The sequence below is a fragment of the Convolutriloba macropyga genome, chromosome 5, assembly GCF_964194025.1.
Source record: "Convolutriloba macropyga chromosome 5, txConMacr16.3, whole genome shotgun sequence".
Taxonomy (NCBI): Eukaryota; Metazoa; Xenacoelomorpha; order Acoela; family Convolutidae; genus Convolutriloba; species Convolutriloba macropyga.
In genome coordinates this window covers 63,010,335-63,027,865 of record NC_134472.1, presented here as the reverse complement: position 1 = coordinate 63,027,865, position 17,531 = coordinate 63,010,335, and the positions used below count along the sequence as shown (strand labels likewise).

The following is a 17,531-nucleotide window of genomic DNA, read 5'->3' as shown; positions in this document are numbered from 1 at the left end:
ACGCCGCGAAACCGCTCGCTTTTTCGCTCCACTTCCTGTTTCGGCGTGACCAAAATCACTACTCCAATTTGACTTCAAAAATTTTGAAAATGTGTGAACAGATCTTAAAAAAAACATAGCCGGAAGAATTCCGGAAACCCCTCGAAGTGAAAATCTATTTAACCGCAATCCAACTACTCATCAGAAAAAACTTGCCTCCACTAATTTATGATTTTTTCGAAACCAAACCATAAAATAAAAAAGTAAAAACAAAAACATCAAATCTGTTAAAATATGATTAAAAAATTTGATGAAATTTTGTCATAACTTGAGATCACGAAATAACTATCTCTGCCAAAATTACTTCATCAAAACAACTAGTACTTACTAAAACCACTTAAGTGAATATTTTAAAAATACTTGAGGCCAAATTATGAAAAAGCTCTTAAAAACAACTTGCACTAAAAAACTGGAAAAAGTTAGTAAATTTCTTATAACAAAAGCAGATAAATCCAAAGAAAAGTTCTTTTCAGGCAATAGGGCATCCAGATGCTCGCAAAACAATAAACAAGTCATAATAGTCCAGGAAACTTGTCTCAAAAAACAGAAAAAAAACCCAAAAAAACTGGAAAAAAAAATTAAGAAAAATAGTTCCAATTTTCGCCATTTTTTGTCATATTTCTCAACAAAATGATTCAAATCCAAAATGCCCAAACTTATTACTAAACAATTAGAACAACTATTATGAACCCTAAACCTCCACAAATGTCATAAAAAATTAAGGAATAGAAACAGCATTCAAAAACAAATTCAACAAAAAACTATAAAAACTAGTACAAGGAAACATAAAGCTGAATAAGGTTCCTTTGCAATTAGAGCAATAAAAAACTCGCAAAACAATGGGCAAGTTATAAAAGGGTGGGTAAGACAATTGTGTAAGATTAAAAAAGAAGAACTACAAAAAATGAGAAAAATGGTTTAAAATTTCTCAATTTTTCGGCCATTTTTCCTCAGAGAAAAAAATTTTACACCAACAAAACTTTAGTCAATTGGTATCTGACAATTCCTTAAGTAACAAGCTCCTATTCAAATCCCACTTAGAGCAGTAAAACAAAAAAACAAATCATTAAATTTCGTCTAAAAATCAGCAAAACTGATCAAAAACCTCCAAATTAGCATTATAAATCAAATTAATTAATTGAAACCTTCAATTCCTATCAAAACAAACGTAAAACTAATACAATATCATAATCAAACCTCATAACCATCAAAAGTTGCAAAAAAAAACTGCTTTTAAAAGCCGCACGTGAAAAAAGAAAATTTCGCTCGCTTAGAAAAAATTTCTTCACTCATCAATTTATCGCTCTCTCAAAAACAGCGGTGTGAACAAAACCACTCTCTTTTCGCTCCTCTCTTCACTTTTGTTCAGCACCAAAATCACTCAAATGTTTTCACGTGTTTCATTTCCCGCCTAAAAATTCACTCCAAAAATTGATTAAAAAAGGACTTCTCCAATACTCCTCTTCGAGTCGTAAAAAATACAGCACCCCAATACAATTCAAATTCTTTGAATTGTAAAAAACCAAGAGAAGGCCAATAATGCGGCTATTAAAAAAATTTCGGAGCTCCAAAACAATGGCGAAGACAATATTTTATTTACAAATAATTCCAAGATCTCTTCAAAAGTAAATAAGCAGATAGATATTTAGGGAACATAAATTTAAGTATTAACAAATTTAGGGAACAGAATAGTTACATTGAACAACAAAAAAAGAAGTCAGTTTTACTCAGAATAGCTCTAGAAATCTGTCTGCCAAAATCGTCTCAATACTTCAGTACAATTGGACCCTCAGTTCCCCCAATTTGAAGTGAGAGTGGTCAAGAACCAGAGCCATCACAGTACGTAAGACAGTTATCGAACAACTTCCTTGTGGAGTACAGATTCATAGAAGCATACAAGCTCAGTCTTTGAGGCCCAATATAGAAGAGATGTCTGTTCATATTGAATTTCTCACAAAACAATTTTGTTCTCAGCATTGCGTCACAAACAGGGAACAAATACAAGTTTCTAACATCCGAAACATCCTTAGACTTGCTTGTCTCATTATTATTGTCTCCCATAAAAAAGTTATCAAACGCCAAATCTTCTTTATGAATCTCGACTCGAATTAAATCTAATTTTTCGGCAAATTTGACCAACTTTAAAAACTGGACAGGATTTATTAGCAAACACACCCGGTCGTGAAAGTCCATAAAAGATGCTCCGGGTATATACGTCGAGCACTCAGCTAGCCAGCTAAGCATGGTTGCAAACATGTTGGTGCAAAAAGAGCCATCCCAGTTCAAAAAAGCGGCCGGAAGAAATTTGATCGAGTTGAAGGAACTATCTGTCGGAATTTTGTGAGCTGTTACCGCATCTTGACTTCTTAAACTCGTGAAAAATGGACAGTAATCTTTGGCGCAAAATTTGATTTCTCTATCACCGATTACTAAAATTGCATTTTTCAAAATCAAAGATTCCAAAATTTCGAGTAAATTTCGTTCGGTCAATCCCATGTAATCTTGCAAAATTGAGTCAAAAGTGAGACCATCGTGAGCTGCGTTTTGAATGCACGCTAAAATGATAGATTCACTTTCCGTGAAGTTTACACAGTCATTGAATTGTTCGCTGGCTGCGTAAGACGTAACATAAACGGGCATTTTGGGCAATAATTCACAATCCGAAGGGCTTTTCACGAGAACCAAATCGAAGACACTTTTAATATCAATTTGCTGATAGTTATCTTGTTCGAAGAAATAATGATTCAATTTTGCCTCTATTTGATCTTGTGTGGTGTCTTCACGTGGTGCAAAAGATATGTCGGGAGTGTTGGTGATTATCTTCTGATCTTTCTCCTGAGAAGTGACCGCAAGATAGGATCGATACTGTTCAGCTTTTCCCAATCCTATCATCTGTTTCTGTCTCAGATCTTCCTCATTAAATTCAATTTCTACTCTTTCACTTTTGAATCTCAATTTGAGTAAATCTTTCAAGTCCTCATCATCAACCACTTCGATGTCCTCCGGCTCACCTGCTACAAACACGTTTTAAGTTCTCCACTGATCAAAGAAAACTAAGTCTCGCAAACAAACATGCAGGAGAATACACATTGGTGCAATATTCTTCCAAGATTTCCTATCAACTTGAATAATTCTTGCAAGACTTGAACCCACTCATCAATAGGGTTCAAGGAAGGCAGGTTTCTGACTCTGGAAATTTTTGAAGTTTTGAAAACAAGCGCAGATTTATTGACATTAGTATCCTTTGTTCGTATTTGCAATACTATACAACTCATCGAAAAATGATCAGACTTGTTGCGATGGGAAAGGTTTCGCTTGTTTTACATCATGTCAATAATTTTCAAGCTTGACACTGAACAAAGCAATATTTCCTTTCACATACGTCTAACACGCCGGTTTTATAAGCTCATTTACGAGCACTAATATGTCATCAAAAATTCTCTAGCCTGAAATCTACAATGTCAGCGCTTAGACATCACTACCAGTGTTAACTTGTCAAAATTGGGTATGCTCTGACTAAGCCTTCATTCGTTCTTTCTTGTTCCCGAGGGCTTCAGCTCTCTAGCCAAGTTTTAATTGAATGAGTAAACTCCCTTATCGTATGCTTATCGTATGCAAATTTTCCACTAGTTTTAATTTTTGTTCTCTAGAAACTCAAATTTCCAAAGCTGGAAGGAAATTACAACTGTACCTTCTATTTTCCCTTTGTGTAGTGGTTGTCCAGGCAAATGTGTCTTGGGTACTGCTTGCATAATACGTGAGTCCCCTTCCTCCTCCAACTCCTCCTCATCAGATTCCGTCCACTCTTCGTCCTCTTCCTCCTCCTCCTCCGCTTCCACCCCTCCTCCTCGTGACTTCTTGGCTTTCCTCTCACGTCTCAATTCCAGCACACGCTTCTCCTCTGAAAATATTAAAGTGTTAGCACAGTTGCTATTTTTATTTACAACCATTGGAAGCAGTAGCAGTTCTTTTCCTAAATAATCGAGATAAATAAGCTTTCAGTATGTGCATAATCTACTGACACGTTCTTCTTGCTCTTGTTCCATTTTTAGAAAAAGAAAAATACGACCGAAAAAGTTTGAGACCGAAAATGGGGGCGAATTATATTATTTTCCGTCAGAAAAAACTGGGTAAACTGGTCAAGATATTGAATCCAACGTGATGAGAGAGCGTACATTATCGGCAGTCCGTATTTCGTGAATCTCGACAATATTATCCACAACTCACCTGAGGTCAGATTGATTAGTGGAAATTCAAACAGGGGGTATTTCATCTGGATTCTGTAGTTGAATAGTGGAATCGAGTCCATAAGACAGACCATGTAGAAAAAGGTGCAGTATCTCTCCTCATCACCACATTTCACTACTCTCTTGTGAACAAGCAGGTCTTTCAAGGGCTCCACCGAAAATGTCTTGTCTTCGTAAATTGTAACTAAGGATTTAGAAGTAGGCTGTCGGGATATCGTTAACAGCAATAATTTGTTAATCTGTTTTAAGTTTTTCGAGCTGACCAAATTCGAGATAAACTTACGATAAATTGGGAACTCTTTGAACATTTTGCTATTTGATACCAAGACATTCTTTTCCAACTTGGAAGAAACAGGGCCCACAATCTCGGCGATGCTAGGAACGGAAAGAAGCTTTGCGAGAACAATTGTGGAAGCAACATAAGGATTTATGTTCTTCTCGAAGAAGAAGTTGAGCATTAGAGTTTGTATTGAGGAGAATAAGGACTCTTTCCATTGCTCTCCCTTTTCGCACAAACTTGAATTGTTCCAATAATTTTCGACCATGGGCATAGGGAGAAAGTTTTCCATGTTGAAGTTTTTTCTCATAAATCGCATATTCCATCGTACATCAACCGAGACAAAATCGGAATTGCAACGTACAACTGCATTGTACAGTTTCTTGTATCTACGATAGAGTTCATCGATGGATAAGTTGGGCACTGACAGTTCCAACACATCCAGTACTGTGGCTGTTTTGTTGGCGTGTGCTTTGAGACCAAAGAATAGCAGCATTGATCTGTAGTCGTTGTTCATCAGATACCTAAATGGACGCTAGTAGTAGTAATGAAAATTGCAAATACACAAGTATAATTTTTTTAAATAAATTTTTAATCGTCACTACTTCTCTGCTTAAAACGCTAATCAAATTTGGAAGAAAAGCATGGAGGGCTGGTGGTATTCATTCAAAAGCCCTAGATTAAGCTAACAAATCAATCGCATGAAACATATAGCTCAATATATGAAACATAGCCGGCAAATTGCCAGAAAATGCGGCTATTAATAATTGCTACGAAATTCGTTTGAGAGTAATTAATAATAGGTTTCACCAATAGTATTACCTGAACCGTCTGGAACATGCCATCTCGTTCTTGTTAGATGCCAATTGTGGTAATAGTTCATGGAGCACATCTCGCATGAAGAAGCCATAGGGCAGCACATGGTAGCCATGGTAGATACGAAACACGTGCATAGAAGTATACGCATAGAGCAGAACCGCATCTTCATCCGGAGTCCAATAAACACGCAGTAGGCTTTTGCTATAAACACAAACACAGGTGATAAAATAGACTATTTTTCGAAGAAAGGATATCGAATGACAGGCGAGGTTTTGGCTGTAGGTACCTTCAGCTAAGGGATGCTAGCCGCAAAAAGTAAGAGGGCAGATGGGTCCAAAAGATTACTTTGAACCACGTCCGGAAATGGGCGCGGGGTTCCAAATCGCCAACGTGAGGAGGGTTCAATGTCTTCCCTTCCTCTGGTAGATATTGGTTCCACCTCTTATCAAACCATGATCAAAGCGAATAACCATACTTCAGAAGACATTTCTTTCCAACTCATTACAAAACTTGGTACATACAAAGGGTACACAGAATACTGTTCTCAAATTAAATAGCGGAATCTATAATTCTCAACAATAGTGATTACGGGCTTCGAAATTAATCGACTATAAAAACTTGCGATCGATATTTGAGTAACCTTTGATTGATGTCCCAGTTGATTTTGCGCTGGCTTCGCATCAGTTCATCTTCTCTCTTCCTCACAGCAATTCTGGAAGCTCTAGAAGCGAAATTATTGGCTGCCTTGTGTTGATTATTCGCACCACTACTTCTGCTACTACTAATATCACCAGTAGTTAAGGTACTATCCTTAACCATGGCTTTGATTTCTGCCTCTTTCTGTTGTCTCCTCTTCTCTCTCTCCTTCTGCCTGTCTCTCTTCCTCTTCAACTGCTGCACTTTCTCATTTATTATCTTGCTGAAGGGCGTCACCGGTTTCCTACGATCTAAATGACACACCAAAACAAGTCAGAATCATTTCGGGGATATACTCCGCTGTTTCGTGCCGTTATGTAGCATGCTAGAATGTCAAACATACCCGGAAGATTGTCGGAAAATAGCCGCCGTTGATTCACATAACCAAGATTGGGATTGAAAGACGAGAAAAAAATTAATGAAAAGCATTACCGACTAAACGTCGGAAGAATTGCTCTCGAACAACTAGTGTGAGCTCTAATCAACTGCAGCCTGCTTCAGTCGCGAGGAGGGGGGGGGGGAGCCTAAATGGGACTACGAAGTTCAATAGTAGGCTTCAAATAACCACGTTAGAGGCTAACATATACCACTATTAAGATCTAAAGTAAAAAATGGCACCAGTTTTGGCGCACTTTTCATTTGACTTAGTATTAAATTGCCGCCAATAGAATTCAGCAGCTTAAAATTGTGATTGAGAGAGGATTTTAGATCACGCGAAACGCAAAAAGTCAAACTTAGACCAAAAATCATTGAACATAGCCGGCAGATTGCCGGAATAGCTGCGAAAGAATAGACGTGCGTGCCATATAATAGAGATAGAAACCGATACAGATCTAAATTGAAAAAAAATTGACGCCGCTCAAAAAAAAAACTAGGCTAAAAAACATTTAGCGATAAATTAATAAAGCTTGTTAAAATTTATTCCACAGAAGCCTCTTATTAGGGACCTTTACCGCACTTATGAGTTCCTTTGACCTTTAACAAATTCAAATTAAACTTAAGTTTTAAAGTGCAAAAGTCATTTTATTGAGTGAGGTAAGTCATGTATGATCAAAATCTAATCACGCAAATAACCTAAAAACATTCGCTAAAACGAGTGAGAAATGACGTCACGCGCACAAATGCCGTTAGTGAGAGGAAGAAGTCATTCAGAAAATTTGACTTTTTCAGCGTTGCTGTGTGAACAAATGTAAAACGAAAAAGGAGCGTCAGACGACGAAACAAAAAAAACCAAGAGCACTGCAATATAGCTACGCTCAGCTCACAGCTTCGCAGCTATAAAAAAAATAAACCGACTAATGTCGGAAGAATTGCTCTCAAACGAGAGGCGGGTAAAAGATTTGCCCCGACTGAGATTCGAACGATTGACCTCCAGATCTATAACCTGATGCACTGACAACTGCGCTATGAATCCTGTTCTTTAGATATGCTAAAACGATTTTACATTAGCAACAAGCTTTACTTCGTAGTGAGAGCAATAGAGATCACTCAAAAATGAAGAACGAAAGCGTGAAAAAGTCACTTGAGAAATTAAAGAATGTTCTAGAAGAAAAGTGCAAAAATGTCAAGCGAAAAATTTGCAAAAAAAGACCAACACGTTTACAATAATTGCTATGAGCTTCGTTCAAGAGCAATTAAAAATGATTTTTGTACACAAACAAATTTAAAGTGCAAAAATTTTGATGTCATTTTGGAGCCGAACATACTCCTGTTTCGTAGTGAGACGACAAAAGGGCTAGTATTAATACCAATAAGCACTAGAGATTGTATCTAAGTTTAAAAGTTAAAAGTTCGAGTAACCGACATATAAAATTGGGCTTCATGGTTTTATCCCGTTTCTATTTCTGATTTCGTTTTTTGATACAGACTCCGTTCATTTTGAATTGTTTTGCTGACCAACTGCTGTCTAAAAACATTTTTTGCAGAATGGGAGAAGAGTGAAACTAGCCTAGAGAAGTCAACAAGCTGTGAACTAAGATAAAGCGAAAAAAAAATTCGTACGACGCAGTAAAATCATAGCCGGAAGAATTCATATCTTTCGCAAAAACTGGCTTTCCAAACATTTGATATCTCCTTGCAGAACGCATCAACGCAGAAAATACAACAGTCTTGAGTCAAAGAACAAAAAAAATTGCCAGAAAAAATTACCACGAAAAATTAGGAAAATTAAATTTATTTTCCATGTAGAAATAGTATTGGAACACGAATAAACAAAAGCCGATGTTTCATGCAAAGAAAAAAAGTTATCCAAACAAAAAAATCAGCCAAGCCTTAATGAGCTCACAAACATCTCTATTTTTGGAGAAATTAAAAAAAATGTGTAAAATTTCTCAATTTTTTTCATCAAATTGAAAAGAAAAAGACAAATTTGTAGTACTTTCGTAATTTATAGTTAAAGGAGCATACAGACACGAGGCTTTAATTCAATTACCAATCAATTTGATGAAAAATGATGTAATGAGCCAAAAATCGCAAAAAGAAAATCAGCAGAATATTTGAAAAACTTGAAAATAATCAAGTTTTACTACTTTTTCGCTTTCAGGTCAAAACGCCGTCCGAACGAATAGTACTCCCGGTACGAAAAAACTTACGAAAACCAATCTCCTCTTCGAGTCGTAAAAAAAGGAGCGCTATAATAGCCGGCTGAGAGAGACTGACGGCGGCTATTAAAAACAACACAATCTAAGTGTCCAAAACAAACATCCCATTTCTTAAAACTTGAACGTGCAATTTTGTAAATTATATAGTACAAAAACAAAATTTGACCAGCTTATTCAAAAAAACATACCCGGCAGATTGCCGGAAAATAGCCGCCGTTGATTCCAATAAGCATGATTGGGATTGAACGAATAGAATATATATTGAAAAAAAAAATTTTTGTACAAAAATATTTTTTAAGTCCGATTTATTTTGATGGCATTTCGTAGTTGAACATACTTCTGTTTCTTAGAGAGAGGCTACAGGGGCTACTATTAATACCAATAAGCATTGGAGATGGTAACTAAGGCTTACAGGAACGACGTTCAAATAGCGGGCATCTAAAATTGGGCTTTATGGGTTTATCCCGTTTCTATTTCTGACTTCAATTTTTTATACCGACTCTGTTCATTTTGAATTGCTTTGCTTAGCAACTGATGTTCAAATTCACTTTTAGCAGAATGAGAGAAGAGAGAAACTAGCCTAGAGAAGTCAAAAAGATTTCACGCAAAATGTCGAAAAAGCGGCAAAATGGTAAAGCGAAACATTTTTTTATTCGACGAAGTAAAAAAAAAAATACGACCGCAATAATAGCCGGCTGAGAAGATGAGGGCGGCTATTAATAATTCGATCTGGGGTATTGTACTCGTTGTAAATCTTTGTTAAGCACAATGCATACAAAATATTTTTTAAAGAAACTAAATAGCAGAGATCGAGTAAGCACGACTGCTTGGTGCCCTAGTTATTCAATATTAATCAACACGTCAAAACACGTTAATATTAAACACGTTAATTGCCAAAATTGATCCTTTCTTTTTCATTTGACCAAAAGGGTCTACTAGAAGGATGGCATATCTGACTTGAATTTAGTGAAACAACACAAAACATACCCGGCAGATTGCCGGAAATTAGCCGCCGTTGATTCCAATAAGCATGCTTGGGATTGAAATAACAGAAGATATTGAAAAAAAAAGATTTTTGTACAAAAACATTTTTTTAAATTCCGATTCATTTCGATGGCATTTCTTAGTTGAACATACTTCTGTTTCTTAGAGAGAGGCTACAGGGGCTCCTATCAATAACAACAAGAATTAGAGATTGTAAATAAGACTTATAGGAACGACGTTCAAATAGCGGGCTTCTAAAATTGGGCTTTATGGGTTTATCCCGTTTCTATTTCTGACATCCATTTTTGTACTAACTCTGTTCATTTTGAATTGCTTTGCTGAGCAACTGATGTTCAAAATCACTTTCAGCAGAATGAGAGAAGAGAGAAACTAGCCTAGAGAAGTCAAAAAGATTTCACGCAAAATGTTGAAAAGGCGGCAAAATGGGGTAAAGCGAAACATTTTTTTATTCGACGAAGTAAAAAAACATAGCAGGACAAGTCCTGACGTACAATTCAAAGAATTATCATTGACTAAACAAAAAACAAGACCTTAAAATGGACTATAACTGGATTGCGAAAACCATTTGGGAAAAACAGCGAAAATACCGCATGTGAACAAAAAAAAGAACAGCGAGAAAGCGAATTTTTGTTCATACACCGTTTTTCACTCCACTTAAAAATTAGAATGAAGTTCACTACTCGCCTTTTTGCTCCGCATCCTGCTACGTCGCGACCAAAATCATCGCTTTAATTTGACTTCAAAATTCATGAAAATGTTTGAACAGATCTTAAAAGACTGCGCAAATTCTTTGAATTGTAAAAAAAACAGGAGCACCGCAATATAGCTCCGCTCAGCTTACAACTTCACAACTATAAACAAAATTGCGCAAAAGACTCCAATTCATCAAAATGACACTAAACGTGAACAATATGACGATGAAATGGCAGAAGTTCACCAAAAATCGATAACTCTGGGATGAAATAGATTTGATAAGAACTTTCAAAATAAAGGGTAAACTTTGTCCCGACGCTATCAGTCTCTTACGTAATTGCTTAACCCTCAGCTCAGATTCTGAGAGCTTTTTACATAGAATTGTATCTCACAAAATGAGAGAAGAGAGAAACTAGCCTAGAGAAGTCAAAAAGATTTCACGCAAAATGTTGAAAAGGCGGCAAAATGGGGTAAAGCGAAACATTTTTTTATTCGACGAAGTAAAAAAACAGCAGGACAAGTCCTGACGCACAATTCAAAGAATTATCATTGACTAAACAAAAAACAAGACCTTAAAATGGACTATAACTGGATTGCGAAAACCATTTGGGAAAAACAGCGAAAATACCGCATGTGAACAAAAAAAAGAACAGCGAGAAAGCGAATTTTTGTTCATACACCGTTTTTCACTCCACTTAAAAATTAGAATGAAGTTCACTACTCGCCTTTTTGCTCCGCATCCTGCTACGTCGCGACCAAAATCATCGCTTTAATTTGACTTCAAAATTCATGAAAATGTTTGAACAGATCTTAAAAGACTGCGCAAATTCTTTGAATTGTAAAAAAAACAGGAGCACCGCAATATAGCTCCGCTCAGCTTACAACTTCACAACTATAAACAAAATTGCGCAAAAGACTCCAATTCATCAAAATGACACTAAACGTGAACAATATGACGATGAAATGGCAGAAGTTCACCAAAAATCGATAACTCTGGGATGAAATAGATTTGATAAGAACTTTCAAAATAAAGGGTAAACTTTGTCCCGACGCTGTCAGTCTCTTACGTAATTGCTTAACCCTCAGCTCAGATTCTGAGAGCTTTTTACATAGAATTGTATCTCACAAAATGAGAGAAGAGAGAAACTAGCCTAGAGAAGTCAAAAAGATTTCACGCAAAATGTTGAAAAGGCGGCAAAATGGGGTAAAGCGAAACATTTTTTTATTCGACGAAGTAAAAAAACATAGCAGGACAAGTCCTGACGTACAATTCAAAGAATTATCATTGACTAAACAGAAAAACTAGACCTAGAATGGAATATGAGTGAATTGAGAAAACCATTTTTAAAAAATCAGAACAAAAACATAAGAAATAAACAAATAAACAGAAAATCAATGTCAAAATGCCGCATGTGAACAAAAAAATCACTAGCGAGAAATGAAAATTTAATTCAAACAGAAAACTAGGCCTAGAATGAGCTGTGAATGGATTGGGAAAACCAATTAGAAAAAAATCCGATCCAAAAAATCGAAAAAACAGTAAAAATCAGAGTGAAATTGCCGCATGTGAACAAAAAAAACCACTACCGAGAAACCGAATTTTTGTTCAAACACCGTTTCCTCACTCTACTTTAAAACTAGAGCGAAAAAAATTCACGCCGCAAAACCACTCGCTTTTTCGCTCCATTTCCTGTTTCGGCGTGACCACAATCACTACTCCAATTTGACTTCAAAAATCATGAAAATGTGTGAACAGATCTTAAAAAAAAAAGACAGCGCCCCAATACAATTCAAATTCTTTGAATTGTAAAAAAAAAATAGGAGCGCTATAATAGCCGGCTGAGAAGATGAGGGCGGCTATTAATCAAAATTGCGTGCTTAATGCTATTTAATATAATAGGATAACTGTCTTGTTACTTGATAAAAGTTTGGCCTTAGACCCATCCGATGAGCCCGCTGGATTCCCCGTTCCTGCATCCACTGCACCTTCCTCCTGTTGGAGTGCATTGAGAGCTCCTTTTTCTTGAAGATGTTTGATGATTTGTTTCACTGCTGCATTGGCCTGTTTGAGGAACAACCAATGACACGGGTCCTGTAAAAACATCCTCTCTTCTGTTCCGGCAGCTCCTGAACAGTAAAACAAAACCGGTTATGTGACAAAACTGGTTGTAGAGGTTGTTTTGTGATTGGCCCGGTGGCCCTGATAACTGTCGGCCAGATATTTCAGCGCTAACATTTTTTTTTGTCAGGTTTAAAAGGCACCATTTCACCCTCATTCTGAAAATCAGTGATGTCAGACAATTTTACACAGCCAGTAAATTTTACACAGCCACTTATTGCGCCGGAACATTGCCGCCGTCGATGCGCTTGGCGCATATCGGTATTAAGACAGAAGAAAAAGATAAAAATCGACAACCTTGTTTCAAAGCGGCAAAAAGTTTTCTAATTTGGCGTGCAGTTTCAGTGATATTTCAAAATTATACTTAATTCAGCTTTTAAACTGAAAGCTATTACGCTTAATACTAATGTCAGCCAGCAATGGCTCTAATGAACTTTGAAAACCTTTTCTAATGCACTATGATTTAATGACCGGACTTCGTCGGTTTATCCCTTTTTTCTTATCTTGCCCATGACCGCATTCACTGTATTTGAAAGAATTCTGAATTCAGGGCAATAAACATAAATCTAAAATCTAGCAGTATTCTAATGACTAATGAACTCCGACAACTTAACGCACTAAGTCTTTTAAAGTTCCGTTTTAGCGCCCGTGCTTCATCGGCTTATCCAGCGTCTTTTGATGTTGCTCCGTTGACCTTGACAGCATTCAATATACCGAATAATTCGTTGAATGAATGGCTTTAAAATCCAAACATAACCGACTAAACGTCGGAAAAATTGCTCTCGAACGACTAGTGGGAGCTCTAATCAATTGCAGCCTGCTTCAGTCGTGGGGGGGGGGGGGGTAGCCCGAATGTGACTAAAAAGTTCAATAGTGGGCTTCAAATAACCACGTTAGAGGCTAACATATACCACTATTAAGATTTAAAGTGAAAAATGGCACCAGTTTTGGCGCACTTTTCATTTGACTTTTAGTATTAAATTGCCGCCAATTGAATTCAGCTGCTTGAAATTGTGATTGAGAGAGAATTTTAGATAACGCGAAACGCAAAAAGTCAAGGGCGTAAAAGTCACTCGAAAAGTCAAAATTGTCAAGCAAAAATTTTGCATAAAAAATACACACATTTACAAAAATTGCTATGAACTTAGTTCAAGAGCAATTAACCACTAGAAAAGGGGGCCGAGGTAACCAGATGTTAAGCTTGAAAGTTATCGCATGTGTAAAACAAAAAGCGGGATAAAAATACAAAACGACTTCAACAACATAGCAGTACAAGTCCTCAACTACTACAATCCAGAGAAATTAAATGCTCAAATAGATATCGACGATTTTCAGCAACATTAAACTTTAATAGTCATCAAAGCACAATATTAATTGCACAGAAACGGGGAACAAACTGAAAACAGTTAAACATAGCCGGCAAACTGTCGGAAAAGAGGATCGACGTCAGCATTTAAAAAAAATTAGAATAACGAGCAAAAGTGTTCTTTCTACTCTGGTCCGCAGTCTCATTAGGTTCCAGAAAACATAAACTGATTAACTTCGGACAAGTTCCTCTCGAACAAGAAGCGGGGCAATTTAATTCAGGGGCCGTAGTCGAGATAAATGTTTGTTCGATGGTGCAAAAACATCCGAATATAATGGGATTCGAAACCGCAACTTCGATAGAAGCATTCACAACTTAGCTATCGTGCCCTTTTCATATCCTATTTTACAAATACAAGACAAAGACAAAGTTTACAAGAACTAGTCTAACTTAGTTCCAGCGCAATTGGTAAGGTGAATTAAACCTCTAAGTTGGAGGACTACAAGCGTATTAATAAAACCAATTAGCACTAAAATCTAAAGAACTTTGATAATTTCAGGCACCAGAAAAAATAACATTATCTTTAACAAAGTTTGAAAAGCGTTCTAATTTGGTCTGCTAATTCATAAGATTTGACAAACTTGATGAGTTCAGCCTCTAAAATGGAGTACAAAAACCGTAACACTAAAACAAATCAGTAGTATACTCTAAGGAACTTTGATAACTTAAAGCACTGTTTTCAAACATTAGGTCTTAGTAGTCGAGCTTAATTGGATGATCCAGTTTCCATTGACCTCACATTTTACCACTGAACAAATTTGGCGTCAGAAGTAAACGTGAAAGTGAGTGGGCGACTGATTTGGAGAACAAAAGAGTTAAAGCGAATTTAAAAAAGTAGAGCGCCAAATAACTGTTGAGAGGTTGCTGGCCCCAATCATCAAGCTTTACCCTAAATTAGTGCAACAAAGGCATTCCAGAAAAAATACTTGGTATAACTAGGCACTACACGGAGGGGGCAACAAAGAGAAACTAACTGGGGGCAACTAACTAGGCACACAAAGAGAAAACAAAAAGAACTAAATTGACCAAACGTAGGTCGCACTAGAAGGCAAATCAGGACTGCTATTAGTAAAGATAAGCGACAGGGCCCTAGGTTGAACATTTTGTTCAACAATTTTGGAAAACAGTTAGTGTCAAAGCCAAGAAACCTAATTGAAAGATTGAATCAATTTACTCATGCCTCATTAGCAACCGGTCCGAACCAGATCGCCTCGGTTTAAAGCAACTACTAAATAGCAAAAATCCAGACCTCTCACTAATGAGATGAGAAGAACAGTAATTCGTTGACTGAATTATTTTAATCCAATCACTAAAAAAGCCAGCGAGGTAAGTCAGAAGTCAAGCTGGAAGTTGTAACCTGTGCAAAACAAAGTGTGATAAAAAGATAAAAAGAATTTGAAAACAGCAGTACAAGTCCTTAACTACATTCCAGAGAAATTAACTGCTCAACTAAATATCGACGACTTTCAACAAAATTATACTTTAAGTCAACAAAGCACAATACTTATTGCGCAGAAACGGGGAATAAACTAAACACAGATAAATATAGCTGGCAGATTGCCAGAAAATAGCCGCAACAGCTTCGTAGACATATAGTCTCAAAAGTAAAAAGGAACAGAACGAAAAAAAAAACCTTTTTAAAGACTTTTATGTTATATTTTGATTAAGAATCTGCTACTTCTAATATATACCCTCAAATATCCTTCATTAAGAGTGACACGCACTCATTTGACCTTATCTCCTTAAATTAAAGAAAAGAAAAGTCAAGTTCAGCGTGAGAAAGTCTTTTTCGAGAGAGGTAAGTCACGTGTGACCAAAAACTTAATCACGCGAATGAACAAAAACTGGCTCCACTAAGAGTGAAAAATGACGTCACGCAGGCAATGCAGTTGTAATTGCATGAACGAATGAGCAAAAAGCAGATTTGAAGTGGTTGTGACATCACACGGTCGTAACACAAATCTTGACGACGAAATAAAAAAACATAGCAGGAGAAGTCGTGACGTACAATTCAAAGACTACAGAAAAAACTAGACCTAGAACGGACTATGAGTGAATTGGAAAAACTATTTCTAAAAAACAGATCAAAAAATTAAAAAAAAACACACACATTTCAAAATGCCGCATGTGAGCAAAAAACGACTAGAGAGAAAGCGAATTTTTGTTCAAACACCGTTTCCTCACTCTACTACAAAATTAGAGCAAATACTTTTCACGCCGAACAACCACTCGCTTCTTCGCTTCACTTCCTGTTTAGGTGTGACCAAAATCACTACTCCAATTTGACTTCAAAAATCATGAAAATGTGTGAACAGATCCTACAAAAAGACAGCGCCCCAATACAATTCAAATTCTTTGAATTTTAAAAAACCAAGAGAAAGCCCAATAATAGCCCCAGCTATCGCTTCGCAGCTATTAAGCAAAACATAGCCCGTAATTGTCGGAAAAAGGATCGATGTCGCTATTTGAAAAAAAAAACAGAAAAATAACGAGCGAAAGTGTTCTACTCTGGTCCGCAGTCTCATTAGGTTCCAGAAAACATAAAATGACCAATGTCGGACAAATTCGCTCGAACAACAAGCGCGGCAATTTAATTCAGGGGCCGTGTCGAGATAAAATTTATGATCGATGGCGCAAAAACATCCGAATATAATGGGATTCGAAATAAACTTTACCAATAAACTTTACTTCGCAGTGAGAGCACTCATAAATGAAGAGAACTGTGAAAACGTCACTTGAGAAGACAAAGAATGTTATAGAACAAAACACCAATAACGGTAAAGCAAAATGTTTCAAACAAAAAAACACACGTTTACTATAACTGCTCTAACTCAGTTCCAGCGCAATTGGTAGATAAATGTTTGTTCGATGGTGCAAAAACATCCGAATATAATGGGATTCGAAACCGCAACTTCGATAGAAGCATTCACAACTTAACTATCGTGCCCTTTTCATATCCTATTTTACAAATACAAGACAAAGTTTACAAGAACTAGTCTAACTTAGTTCCAGCGCAATTGGTAAGGTGAATTAAACCTCAAAGTTGGAGGACTACAAGCTCAATACTAAAACTAATTAGCACTAAAATCTAAAGAACTTTGATAAATTCAAGCACAAGAAAAAATAACCTAATATTTTACAGTGTTTGAAAAGTGTTCTAATTTTTTCTGCTAATTCACAAGATTTGACAAACTTGGTGAGTACAGCCTCTAAAATGGAGTACTATAAGCGTAACACTAAAACAAATTAACAGTATACTCTAAGGAACTTTGAGAACTTAAAGCACTATTTTCAATTCTTCGGTCTTAGTGTCCCAGTAGAAATGGATATCTCGTTTCCATTTATTTCACCTTTTGCCCTTGACCAAATTTGCGTAAATGCGTTGAATCAATTTCGAATTCAATTCAATTGAAACAAAGAAAGAGGTAAGTCAGACTAAAACACAAAAAAGGTAAAGCGAAAAGGTAAAGGAGCGCCTAACAGCCGTTGAAAGGCTGATGGCGGCAATCACCAAGCTCTTCCCAAAAAATAGTGCTGTAAAAGTAATCAAGAAAGCTGTACAGGACCTTCGGATGTATAGTTTAGGAAACAACCTTCCAGAAATCATGGCGAAATTTAAAAAATAGGCAAACAATGAGAAAAAAAGAAAAACTAAATTGACCAAACGTAG

The 17,531-nt window shown here is 36.5% G+C and overlaps 1 protein-coding gene across 2 annotated transcripts in view; it reads right to left on the bottom strand.

Annotated features, from left to right (window-relative positions):
- Nucleotides 1-1,612: 1,612 nt before the first annotated feature.
- LOC142339534 (uncharacterized) overlaps nucleotides 1,613-17,531 on the bottom strand; it is a 70,739-nt gene continuing 54,820 nt past the window's right edge. Inside the window, exons 9-14 of one of the 2 annotated variants that reach the window (XM_075389640.1) lie at nucleotides 12,294-12,503; nucleotides 6,023-6,329; nucleotides 5,386-5,583; nucleotides 4,267-5,087; nucleotides 3,731-3,940; nucleotides 1,613-3,050 (exon numbers count right to left, since the gene is read on the bottom strand). In XM_075389640.1, coding sequence (XP_075245755.1) covers nucleotides 1,858-3,050; nucleotides 3,731-3,940; nucleotides 4,267-5,087; nucleotides 5,386-5,583; nucleotides 6,023-6,329; nucleotides 12,294-12,503 — 2,939 coding nt within the window. In that variant the 3' untranslated portion in view covers nucleotides 1,613-1,857. Of the gene's footprint in view, nucleotides 3,054-3,730; nucleotides 3,941-4,266; nucleotides 5,088-5,385; nucleotides 5,584-6,022; nucleotides 6,330-12,293; nucleotides 12,504-17,531 lie in introns of both variants that reach the window. The other variant, XM_075389639.1, reaches the window with a different exon arrangement.